Below are 12468 nucleotides of genomic sequence, written 5' to 3'. Positions count from 1 at the left end.
CCGGGGGCTTCACTCTGAGAAGCGGCCCGTGGTCGCGTCTGAGCGGTACCTGGCTTTCTGCTGGGGGAGGTAACGCGGGAAGCTTTGAAGGGGCAGAGACAACCCGGACAGCTCTGAAACCTGCGCTCTCTTAAACTTCCAGCTTCTCAAAACAAAGTGCCGTGTTGCAAGAGCGCCCCGCACACCAGTTGAAAAACCAGTCTTGAGTGTACCTATATACACGTAACATGTCTGCCACTCGTGCTGTAAATTTTATGGAGCAAGCAGATAGTGTATGTGCAAGAGTCTTGTTCTCGGAACTTAATTTTTCTTCTTGAGCACATACCGGTACACGATAAGTAGTCCATTATACATGGTTATTGTTGAAAATAGCATCACGTTTGTGACAAGTTCTGCTATCAAAACCCTAGCACAATTGTATTTCATCACTTGAAGTGCTTTAGCATTTGCAAGTTTTTTATAGCGTATGCAGGAAAACTTTGTATTTGCACTTTAACACAAATTGCAAATTACAAAATCTGGAGTACATCAAAAAGTTGGATCCTGTATTATACAACTTCTTTATGCACTTCTCTGTGATGTGTGGATATCAGGAAACCTGTAGTTGCTCTTCAATCTTGTCAACGTAAGTGCGTGTGTATCTGATGACTCCTTCAAGTTTGCTTTTTTTTTTCCCAATGATATTTCTATTTTTCATTTTCAGATTTAATTCAGTTAGAAGAACGTATGGCTGGCGAATAGTAAGTATGATACTCTCTGCTGTGCTAAACTATGCTTAGTGGTAGTTTGGCAATGCTGTGAACAGGAAAATTCTGTCCTTTCTTTCATTGAATTTCTCTAACTGTTTCTTTCTGTCTGTCTAAACTCATCTTACTAATGTAGGGAAATCATTGCTCTTCTGGAAGACCTTCCATTCCATTTCACCAGGGCTTCCCACCTGAGTCTGTGTGTCTTGGATACTATTAATACCTCAGGCAGTTGTGTTTTTGCTCAGAACAGAAGTCATTATGAGGACAATGTCTGTTTATTTTTTTTCCTTTCTTTGAAATAGTTTTCAACCTTTTGCTTTCTGTTTGCCTTTCCAGGTATACATGTGTGATGTTAACTGGTTGTGATGTTCTTATACCTGAGCTAGCTGTCTCTGGAGGTAGTCATGAGTGCAGAACATGTTGTTGCCTTGTCATTGCATGGTTCAGTACTGTGTCACGACATGGCAATATATTTCTAGATCCAAATGAAAATCCCACGGTGTAAGGATGTGCACGCTTAGGTCAGGGGGCGTTGGCACTAGTGTAAACATGTGAAGCCATTCTTTACGGAGTTGGGTCAGCGCATGCATTGTAGCGCTTGGGTCTTCATGTCACCTACGCAACAACACGGGTTGTTTCCTTGCCTGCTTTGCTTTGGTAGTTCATGTGCTGAATTCTTTGCACTCGTGTGACAGATTGTATTCTCCCCTCTGGCCCCTCAGAGTAAAAGATGCCCTGAATACTTGCAAACGCATAGATTCTGTTCTGTTTGGTCTGCTTTTCTGTGTGCCATAAACAGTCTTTTTTGTATTAATTTTCAAATGTGTCTGTTGATTTCTAGTTCCAGCAACTTTTGTCATCGTACTTCACAAATTTCACCTCTTCCTGTTACCATCTCAGTCAGGTCTGGCTACTTTTCATCGTGTTTCTTTTGTTTCCTCAGTGTTGTACTGGCAGTGCTGTGCAAAAAGCTTATAATTCCTTTCCTGTCTTTTTCTAACTGAACAGGTTCAGCTATCATCTCTTCTGTGGTCATGCATACTACTTGTTCCTTTGTGCATTCCAGAGAGTGTCTGACATGCTACCTGTGCAAAACTGTTGTGGAGTCATGTGTTTTACAAAGCTTTGTTTTGTTTTGCCATAGCCTCTGAACAAATATCATATGGTAGCAAATTTATTTCATTGTTGCCCTACAAAAGAGGTTTAATGAGTGACTTGCAGCTTTCTAGTCCCTCATATGAGAAATGAAGTCATTATATGCACATCCTTACACCGTGGGATTTTCATTTGGATCTAGAAATATATTGCCATGTCGTGACACAGTACTGAACCATGCAATGACAAGGCAACAACATGTTCTGCACTCATGACTACCTCCAGAGACAGCTAGCTCAGGTATAAGAATAAGAGTCCCTCATATGAGAAAGCCATTGCTGTCATGTTTATGATGACTGTAAAGCCATTCAAACTGTAAACTTTTCCTTACTGGATGAAAATAATAATTGAAATAATTAGTGATATTTTTGGCCTTGTTGAATCTAAGAATGCTTAAGCCAATGCAATTTGATAATGCTACGGGAAGAAATAGTCCTGCCCTTCCCAGTGGCCTCCTCCTTGATCTCCCCTTTGTGCCAGTATGTCCATTTGTACAGCTGCCTAAGACTGAGGAAATAAACTAGTTGGAGAAAAATTAGCATTTTTCATGTGGACCTCTTTTCCAAGCTGAGGACAGGGTGAACTGTGCGTGGCGTGCAAGAAGAGGAGGTTTTCATTTATTTACTTCAAGATTAGCATCTGTAATCCACTGCTAAAATGCCTTTTATATTAGAATGTAGATTATGTGAGGTTCCCAAATAGTGTGGCAAATTTATTTGGAGAAATATTAGAATAAATCTATTCATATAGCTTGTTGTGTGTAAGATACAAAACCCAAAATAAGTCTCAAAACCAGACTACTTTTTTTATTTTTCCTGTTTACTCATGTGTATAGATTAAATGTAATAAAAACAAACATGCCTTGAAGCTCCACGAATTCTTTCTGTCAAGCAAACTGGCTAAACAAATTCCTGAGTAAAGAGCACTGTACAGCATATCCAGAATAAAAAATTAGGTTGTTCAGTAGAAGCGCTGCTTCTACCCAGAGTATTTAACCATGAAAATTCAAGATGCAGAATTTCAGTTTTTCAACTGTGAGAGGTAGTCTCCAATAGCGCAATAATGCCTGTTTCTATTAAGAATAATGTTTTTTGTTACTGAATTTGCCCGAGTAGATGTCTTACAAGTGGTAGCCAGCTCTCCTCTGATCTTAGCCTGTGAACCATAACTAGAATGTAACTTGGCCTGGTTGTTAGAAAATGTCGCTATAACTCTGTACAGCCATTTAATCTTTCTTCTCTCTCCTAGGTTGCTCTAAGGCCTGAAAAGTTGACTGGAAACAACACCAGGGTGGAGGTTACAACACTGTGGTAAGTATGCTATTTTAAAACGTAGAGGGGAGAAGCTGGGAAAGGAGTTGATACGGAATCATGAGTCCAGGAGTGAATCACTCGGTGATGAATTGTCTGCAGCTTTGTGTGGGAAGATTAAAGTGCTGAGAATTTTAAAAGGGGAGAAAGTGGTAGCTGGTAGCACGTTCTTGCTCACAGTGAAGGAAAGGAATATGCATGCAGGGTATGAGGACACGTACTTGATGCTTCACATTTTCATAAAGCTGTAAAACACACTAATCCATTTATGATCACCGTGTGGTTGCTAATTATAGCATTATTATTTTCATTACTGCTCAAGTGGAAAACTGGGAAGAAATATCATGTTTTCCATTAATAACATGCAAGTTTAGGATGAAGTCAAAACTAGAAGTTGGCTATCCTTGGCACCATACTCTACTAGCTTTTACTAATTAACTTTATTCGTTTGTAAGAATGTAATTATAGTGCTAGTTTATGTTTGCAAAAAGGAAAGGTTTTAGTCTCATTGCACGTTATATCTTACTATGATAGAACTAGTCCAAAGTATTTCTAATGAGGTCATTTATTCATTTTTTTTCCTCCTAAAGTGGCTTACTAGAAGATGACCATAGAGGATCTCCCAGAACCTTCCTTAGAAGGAGATTCCCTCATTGAAAGAGAACGGTTCTTATTCCCAAACTCTGAAACATCTGTTACTTTTTCTGTTGCTGCAGCACCCATGCCTTCAGACTGTGGTATGTACTTTTAACAGAAAATGAATTTGTGATCAGCAGAGAATAAATTTTAATAATAAACTCTTAATTTATTCCGTCTTTTTAGAAACAGTTTACTGCTTGTTAAATGAATTCTCTATTATTTTTTTAAAGGAAATGAAAGATGAAGACCCATGCTTTTTCTATTTTTCTTATTGCATACATTTTAAAATGTCACTGTAGGTAAGGATCTTCATATAGATAGCTACAATTATAATGCCTTTGAATATTGCAGAAGATGTTAATAGCATCTATATACCTTAAAAATTGCTGCCTCCACCTCTGTTTCTCCCATGCATTGATTACAGCAATCAACTGTATTCAGGAAAAATAAATACATGTAATGTTCTGTCTTTGACAGACTCAGCATTCTTGAGACTCATTTGATGGGTTAGCGCAGGTTGGAAATTTAACAGTTCCATACGCTATATTTTAGTACATGAACATGTGTCTTTACATGGTTTGGCCCTGTTCTCATAACTTGTCCGTCCTATACTACTCTGAGTACTGCCATGATTTATTCCATTCTGCTTTCTTATGCCTTAGAAAAATTTTCTATTCGTCCTTCTTTAAACATTGTTGTGTTGTGATACCTTCTAATAACACTACAATATCACTACTATCTGTCCTCCTTGGTCTATGCCCACTCATTGAATAAAAACAATGCCTTTTATAGGAGGTCGCTGTCACCTGTGTAACAGTAATATTACTGAATCTGGGTAAAGAAGGTTAAACCACAACAGACAAAGATTCTTGGTCATTGCATTAAGTGCGTTTATTTTTCCTTAATACAACTGAGCACTGTAATCAATGCATGGGAAAGATAGAGGTGGAGAAAGTAATGTTTTAAAGTATCTAGATGCCATTGTCATCCTTTCATGGAACTTTTTGTTTTAACAGATTTTCTGTAATATTTCTTTGGTTTGCAAGCACTACAGCTGATCACCTGTTAAGCACTTATGATGGTTGTTATTAATACTTAACATATTCTCAGGTTTTTACCCTAGCATGCTGATTGTAACAGTCTATTAGAGTTGATTTCTGATATATAATTTGGTTCAGGTTTGTAGCTAGAAATCTTCCCGGTAGAGTAAGAATCATGCATGTTGTGTAAGATCATTAATCTTGTTGGCTAGTTGTCTATTTACTTCATAGCTTTCAGCAATAGATCAACTGTGGTGTGTGTGGAAGTTAAATATTGGTAGGTAAATCAGTAGATCTGTGTCAATGCATGGGACGTAGGTAAGAAGCACACTTTGTGTAGTGCTGGGAGATAAGGGGTTTGGGTTTTTTTCTACGCTAGGTGCAAATAAAAATTCATACTAAATATCAGAGAAGTTGTCCTCCATTTTCATTCTTGTTGAATCAAGGCAATGCAGTTAGAGGAACTCTAGACAGCCTGGAAGCGAGCTCCATGTGTGCTTTTATCTGTTAATCCAATCTAGAAGCGTGGTATGCTCTTTTTGAGGAAAGGTTATGATGATTCATCCAGAGGTAGTTTATACCACGCCATACACCCAGATGGCTGATGCTCTATTTTACTTAACCTGTATGTCCGTTCTGAGAGCCTTGTATCTGCGACTGATGCAAGCTGACGTTGTACATTTATTTGAAACCTTTTTAAAAGGCAACTCCCTGATAGCTGCAGCGGGGGTAAAAGTTCAGTGTTTTCCATGATTCAGTCATTTGCTGATGACAGTAGGTTCTGCTTCCATTCCCTCTCCTAATAGCCACTGCTATCCAGATTCTTTCATATAATTTTCTGGAGTTGGAAGAAATTCCACGAATTTAAAATACAGTATGTGTATATACATGCACACAAATACACTTACATTACATGTAAGTAACATGAAATATCATACTTTAATAATAAAGTGGATTTTTACACCTGCACTTTGGGTTGCCTGAAGCAACATGAGGCTTAAAATCTTAAAAAATATTACCTTTTTTCTGATCTTGGTTTGGTGGCTTAATTTTTAAAGATGTTTGTTACCTGCAGCTGCCAACAGCTGGAATTGATACAGTCATGAAATATCTGGAAATAATGGAAGCCATAGAATGCCTTCCTGATTTCTGCATGTGTTTATATTTTGTACGTTTTATGTAAATTGTGATGGAAGAAGAAGGAAAAGACATGTTTTGTAGCATATGGAGAAATCATGTACGCATTTAATCACTGAGAGATCAAGAGGCTTGTCTGTGCTTGGGAACAGCTTAGAATCACCAATCTTTGGCTAGCTTGAAGCAAGAGTAAACCCTTATTAGCACAATCACTGCACGTTTCTGTTAGTTCTTGCCTAAACTTAAAATCAGTGTTGCAGTACCATTGTATTGGTTGCTGATTCAAAGCTTTTTCAGAAGTATAAGCAAGACCTTAGTATTAAAGGAAAAATAGACCAGATGTTAAAGAAAATTTTCTAAATTAATTCAACATTCTGATTTTCCAGTGTGATTAGTAGTGAAATGACTCTGCTATTCTTTGCCTCTGCGTTTGAAAAACTAGATGCCTGTTAAAACTTCAATTGTACCTAATAATTCCTTTTTTTTAACAGAGTTTTCTTTCTTCGATCCCAATGATGCAGCATGCCAAGAAATACTTTTCAACCCCAAAACATCAGTTTCTGAATTGTTTGCTATCTTAAGGCAGTGGGTTCCACAGGTCCAGCAGAATATTGATATTATTGGGAATGAGGTGAGGTATAAATAAAGATCCTTGAATGCTTTCAGTGTTAAAGAAATACTATGTTGACAACGAATAAAACCAGTTCATTCAGAAGCATAACTAATCATAAATGCAGATACAGTTTCTGCCTTTTAACAAGTAGTTACTGATCAGTGCCTTGTATTCCACATGTTGTCAGCTTTCATTTGGAAAGAGAAAGATGATGGATAAAAATTCAGTACATTTGGATAGATGGTAGAAACAATGTTTCTTCTCAAAGGAGTTGTTTAGAGACCCTTCGCCTTGGTGTTTCAGTTTCCTACCTATCAGTAATCATAAACTCCAATATATGAAGTTACAGTGAAGCCTGATCTTAAGGGCAATGTTTCCAAGGCACAAAATGAGTTAGGAACTGAAATCTCTTTGCAACCTGCAGTAGGCTACTTTCAGAAGACACCTTGTTTCTAGTAATTCTGTCCTGCTTTGTTATTTTTCTTCTTCTGGGTTGCAGGCTTTTCTAGACAGGTGGGGAAGTATAGTAAAGATTCGTCCTACCATAGTATAACTGGGGGCTTTTTTTGGGGAGGAAGGGGGAGATTGTTGAGGGATCAAAGAACAAGGGGGGAGACTTCATAAATTACGTCATTTTCCTATTGTTCAGTTAAGCAGTTAACTTTTCAGCATGTGAAATGTATGTTAAAAGTAATAATATAAAGAAGCTTTAAAATCTGTAAACAATGAAGGTTAATGATATTCATATAATACTATTTACTACATTTGTGCGTGTTGCTCAGTTCTGCGGTTACAGTCTATTGTGGCAGGCTTCTTTGTTATTAGCTATTGAAATGAATCCAGGAGTCAATATATCTGGAATAACTTACTAAATAATGCTGATGTCAGAGATACGCCAGAGCTAAAATGTACTTGTTTTCCACTTTTCTCTCAGATCATTAAAAGGGGTTGCCATGTGAATGACAGAGATGGACTGACTGATATGACTCTCTTGCATTACACTTGCAAATCAGGGGCTCATGGTATTGGTGAGTAAAGAAACATCATTATAGATGTAAAAACCTAATTAATTCACAAAGGCTAATCGCACCCACTATTACAGAATTTTTCCTTGCAGTAGATTTTTTTTTTTTTTTTTTTTTTTACTGCTTGGTTTTGGCTCTTCTAGCGGTCATCAGAAAGGAAGATACAGAACTGTAGCGCAGTTATGGCTGTGGCAGTTGGGAGTAAGTTGGGTTAGTGGTATAGGTATTGCAAACAATAGTACCAGCTTAAACATATATTTAATGTAGCAAAGGCTGTTTCAGACTGAGGTACAAACTGCGAACTAAGCTATCGACAGTTTTCTTACATGAGTGAAACTAGAACATGTAGGTGACTGGCCAGGTTGTGTTTTTTTTTTTTTTTTTTTTCTTTCACCCTGAACATGTCAGAAGAAAACAGTAATGTTTGTTTGCATTATTATTCCATAAGTACTGGAAATAAGAGCATATTTAACTCTGTTTGAACACCCCTATTAGCTTTTCTGTGTTGTGCTACTTTTTTGTTCGCCCGAACCCAGTTCTCCTCTGAGTTTGAACCAAGTTTCTGAGTGAGGTCTGGCATAGGTTAGCTTTCCTGGTGTTGGCAGGTCTTTTAACAAAAACTTCAGCATTGTGGCTTGTAACGTTTTTTCTTCTATCAGATACTAAAATCCCTGGTTTTGATGGGTGACACATTATTTACATGAGAGATAAACAGGTAGTGTTATTATATACTATAGTAGAGATTTCAGCTCTTTATGATAAAAGGCAAAGATTTCTGTATCCTAATCCTAAAAAGAAAGGCATAGTAATTGTTCTGCTGTGAGCTTTAAGGGTTTAATGTACATTATGTGTTACACGTAAGCATGTGCATGGTTTTGAGGTCAAATAAATCTGTAATGCATATTTTACAAAATTTACCTTGCAGGTGATGTTGAAACCGCTGTAAAATTTGCGACACAGCTTATTGATTTGGGTGCTGATAGCAGTTTACGCAGCCGCTGGACAAATATGAATGCCTTGCATTATGCTGCCTACTTTGATGTTCCAGAACTTATTGGTGTTATTTTGAAAAATGCAAAGCCAAAAGGTAGGCATCATTACTTTTGTTTCATGTAGTTGTCTGTATTTTGTTACTATGTTGACCCTAAGCTGGTGCGTAGTGGTCTTTTAAGTGTGGGGTTTGTTTATCCACTATACATAAATAATTTCTACTTCCTTATTCTTTTAGTCAGCCTCATTAGTTCATTTTTCTCTTAACCTTTTTTTTTTTTTGCAGTTTAATACACTGATTCCATTGCTGGTTTTTAAATTTGAGCTTTGTACAAGATGGTAGAGAAGTATCTAATAGAACGGAAAGCAAGCAGGTTAATTCTAAGTTGTTGAGGACTAAGAGAATGTATGCAGAAAGCCAAAGATGTAACTATTCTGGTAAACTCTTAGGGTTTTTAAGATTCCTTAAACATTGAGAAGTATGTTTGAAATGATGGGAGAAGGGTAAAGGAGAACGGCATGTGGCAAACTAGTGACTGAAGCAACTTTGACATGCTCATTTTTCCCACTTTTCGGCTATCTAGAAGGTCATGTGTAAAGAACAGTTTGACTTCAGTGTTTGGCATAAATAGATAATACCTTTTGGAATGATAATATGAAGGATTGGTAATTGGACCCCTATTTATATTAATGCAAATGGAAATACAGAAATGATTCTGAACCAGAACCATTTGTTCCTAATTTGGTCAGGATCTCAAAACCCGTAAGCAATTTTAATACTAAAATTGTACAAATGTTAATTTGTTCTACTGAATATCCTTCTGATTGTGCCATTTTGCAAAATGATTAATGCCCTTTTTTAGCTAGGTGTAGCTAAAGACTGTCTCAAAATTCTGGAACACTGATAGGTTTTTGGAGCGCACAAGGCTTGCTTACCATGTCTTGAATCATCATGGAGGTAATTGTTAAACAGCGCTGTTATTGGTATGACATGCTTAAGAGGTAAGAAGCGTAGGTTGGTAACGAAAGACAAAATAAGACTGCACAGTAGTTAAGTCTGCATCACATTTCAATAGTCCGGCCTCCATAATTTGCATCAGCAGATTAGGTCTTCTTTCAGACCTCATTTGCATTTGGTGTTGTCATCTCCTCCTGTGCAGTGCCTACAGGAGGGGTGGGAATTTGCTCAGATTTCCAAGGAAACCACTCTGGTTAAATGCCTTGGCAGCTGGCAACTCTTGGATAAGCAGATGATTTTTTTATCTCAGAAAATGCATAAAATGATTTGCCCTGTGACATGAAAACAATGGATGGTCTGAATTAATAGAAAGAATAATCTTAGCTCCATACTTCATCAGGCAGTTTGCAGAGAAGGGAGGACGTACATAGAAGGCAAATATGCCTTGGATGGGTCCGTACTGAACTGTAGAAAAAATGGTGGTTAATGTACAAATAACTTTTCAAGACAGTGGTATACTGACTCTGAGACACCCATTGTGGAACAGCCAGTACCACAGATGTTTCCTTTTGATTTACTGCTAAACTATTTCCTTTATGACGCTCTGCAGTTCAATTCTTTATACAGATTTATTCCTCAATTGTTAGAGAGCTAGTTTGATCTTAGTTTTTTAGAGGTTTTAAATATAAAAATTGTTAAAGGCTTAAGAATTAGAAATAGAAGTGTTGTGAGGTGCCATTAGACAATGACTGTAACCTGCATGGGTTGCTAACGATAGACCATTGCTACATATTAATGTCCCCTAGATAGTTTGGGGGTAGTTATGGGGTAACGTTTGATATATATGTGTTTCTTTTTGTCACCTGTACAATGCCAACTTAGACCTAGAACAAAGCTGTAAGAAAACAGTGTTTAAAAACTCCAAGCGTGAAGCTTGCAAGTTTGAGGAAGTCACACTAGTCCAGTTAAAAAAAAACCCATAAAAATCTATGTGTCAGTTATTTTTTTTAAATAGGAGTACATGCAACTGCTGCTGACTCAGCTGATGTTACTGATAGGTATTTCTGCAAATTGGTTCCTATGTGTGCAGAAAATACTTACTTGTAGCCTTATTAAACATGGAAGTTTCAATGGTTGTGCACAACTACACAGCTTCTACTCAGCTTTAAACTGGTAATGGTCTTTTGACATTTGATATGTAAAAAATACATCTGCATACGTAGCTGTTGTTATGATTGCGTCGTGTGAATACAGTCTTTTTTCATGCATGTGCCAATTAAATTTAAAATAGCTAAGTTTCTATTCATATTAGTGCAATTGCAAAACTGTTAAAATTTGATCCCAATTTCATTATCTTTGATCTTTATAAAATTCAAAGTCAATCTTTATTAGTATGTATGAAATTGACATATCTATACAGACATATATATTTATGTATATTCTATATACATTGATATTTTTTATTTGCCTCCAGAATATTAATTCAGTATAACTATATAAGGATGTTGATACAGTTGGGATATACTTTGTTTATCACATTGTGAAAAGGGCTAGTGGTTTTTGGGACAGAGACTGATACTGAAAGATACTAGGAGACTGTACAGCCCTGAAGTGGAAAATTTTATGTTCCTCACCAGTATTTCAAATTGGAACGTTATTGCTAATACTTGTTTGCGTATTAAATCAGCTGGCATTTTTATTTAACAGTGATATACATATTTGACTCAAACGGACATCTCTCTTGCATAGTTTGAGAGAGGAGCCAAAGGCTAAATAGACTTTAAAACTCCAATCTTCTAGAACAGTCACAACTTCATAGCGGATCGAAAGATATATCGGGAACAATTGACGGAAATACGTGTTATGCTAAATCTCTTCTAGTCAAATACAGTGCTCCATTTTCCAAACTGTCAGTGCAAGACACTTCAGAGTGCAATTCTTTGAAAATAAAGAAATTATAAAAATCACTAGCTCTTACTTTGTTCTTGGCTATTAGTAATTAAGTCAATGTAAAGCAGAGGTATAATCAGTTTTCCCTTGCCCCACTACATGTTCAAAAAGGAAAACAACTGGTTGAAGGTGCATCTCACTTTAACATTTGACACCTAGAAGCAATAACATATAAATATTTCTGAAACATTAATTTACATGCAAACGTAAAGTTACTAACTTATTAATCTTAGCGCAGTAGATTGGGCATCCTGAATAGCAACAATTTTGCAGTTAAGTCATCAGTATTATAAAATGAATGAAAGTAAACGCTCATCTTCCAGATTGGTTCATGGTATGAGTAAACAGATGCAGATAAGGTTGATATTCTATGTAGAATTACTTCTCATAGGCATTTAGTACATAAATAGTGGTGTCTCTGTATAAACGTTAACATAAACTGTAAAAATGAATGTCCTCTCAAGGAACCTGTAGAGTGAAATGTTCACGTAACAGACTTACATACCTCACATGTGATGTTTAATTGCAGATGTGGATGCCACCTGTAGTGATTTTGATTTTGGAACAGCTTTGCATATTGCTGCATTTAACCTATGTACAGGAGCTGTCAAGTGTTTGCTGGAACATGGAGCAAATCCTGCCTTTAGGGTAAGGAGCTAGGTTGTAGATTCACCAAAAGGTGAAAAAAGTAGCTGGAAAAATTGAACAGTCTGTCCAGGATTTTGGTTAGCTAAAAACATGTTACATGGAGTGATAGTGCCTTGGAAAAATTATTTATAACTCGTAGTGGATGATTTTGTATGCTTTGTCATACTCGTGTGAAGTTTGTGTTTTTGTGTCGCAGTCTAGTTCATTAGTTCAAGTAGCTTTCAAGATGTTCTTCTATTTGTTGCTTGAACTTT

The 12468-nt window shown here is 36.8% G+C and overlaps 1 protein-coding gene across 2 annotated transcripts in view; it reads left to right on the top strand.

Annotated features, from left to right (window-relative positions):
* The first annotated feature begins 703 nt into the window (after positions 1 to 703).
* Positions 704 to 12468, top strand: part of CLIP4 (CAP-Gly domain containing linker protein family member 4) — a 30295-nt gene continuing 18530 nt past the window's right edge. The window contains exons 1-7 of one of the 2 annotated variants that reach the window (XM_009285573.1): positions 704 to 740; positions 3153 to 3214; positions 3805 to 3951; positions 6522 to 6661; positions 7578 to 7671; positions 8594 to 8755; positions 12096 to 12214. In XM_009285573.1, coding sequence (XP_009283848.1) covers positions 3819 to 3951; positions 6522 to 6661; positions 7578 to 7671; positions 8594 to 8755; positions 12096 to 12214 — 648 coding nt within the window. In that variant the 5' untranslated portion in view covers positions 704 to 740; positions 3153 to 3214; positions 3805 to 3818. Of the gene's footprint in view, positions 741 to 1096; positions 1148 to 3152; positions 3215 to 3804; positions 3952 to 6521; positions 6662 to 7577; positions 7672 to 8593; positions 8756 to 12095; positions 12215 to 12468 lie in introns of those variants that run through there. The other variant, XM_009285574.2, reaches the window with a different exon arrangement.

Source organism: Aptenodytes forsteri, unplaced genomic scaffold (assembly GCF_000699145.1).
Source record: "Aptenodytes forsteri isolate BGI_AS27 unplaced genomic scaffold, ASM69914v1 Scaffold280, whole genome shotgun sequence".
In the NCBI taxonomy this organism is placed as follows: domain Eukaryota; kingdom Metazoa; phylum Chordata; class Aves; order Sphenisciformes; family Spheniscidae; genus Aptenodytes; species Aptenodytes forsteri.
This window is presented reverse-complemented; position numbering and strand designations above follow the sequence as displayed.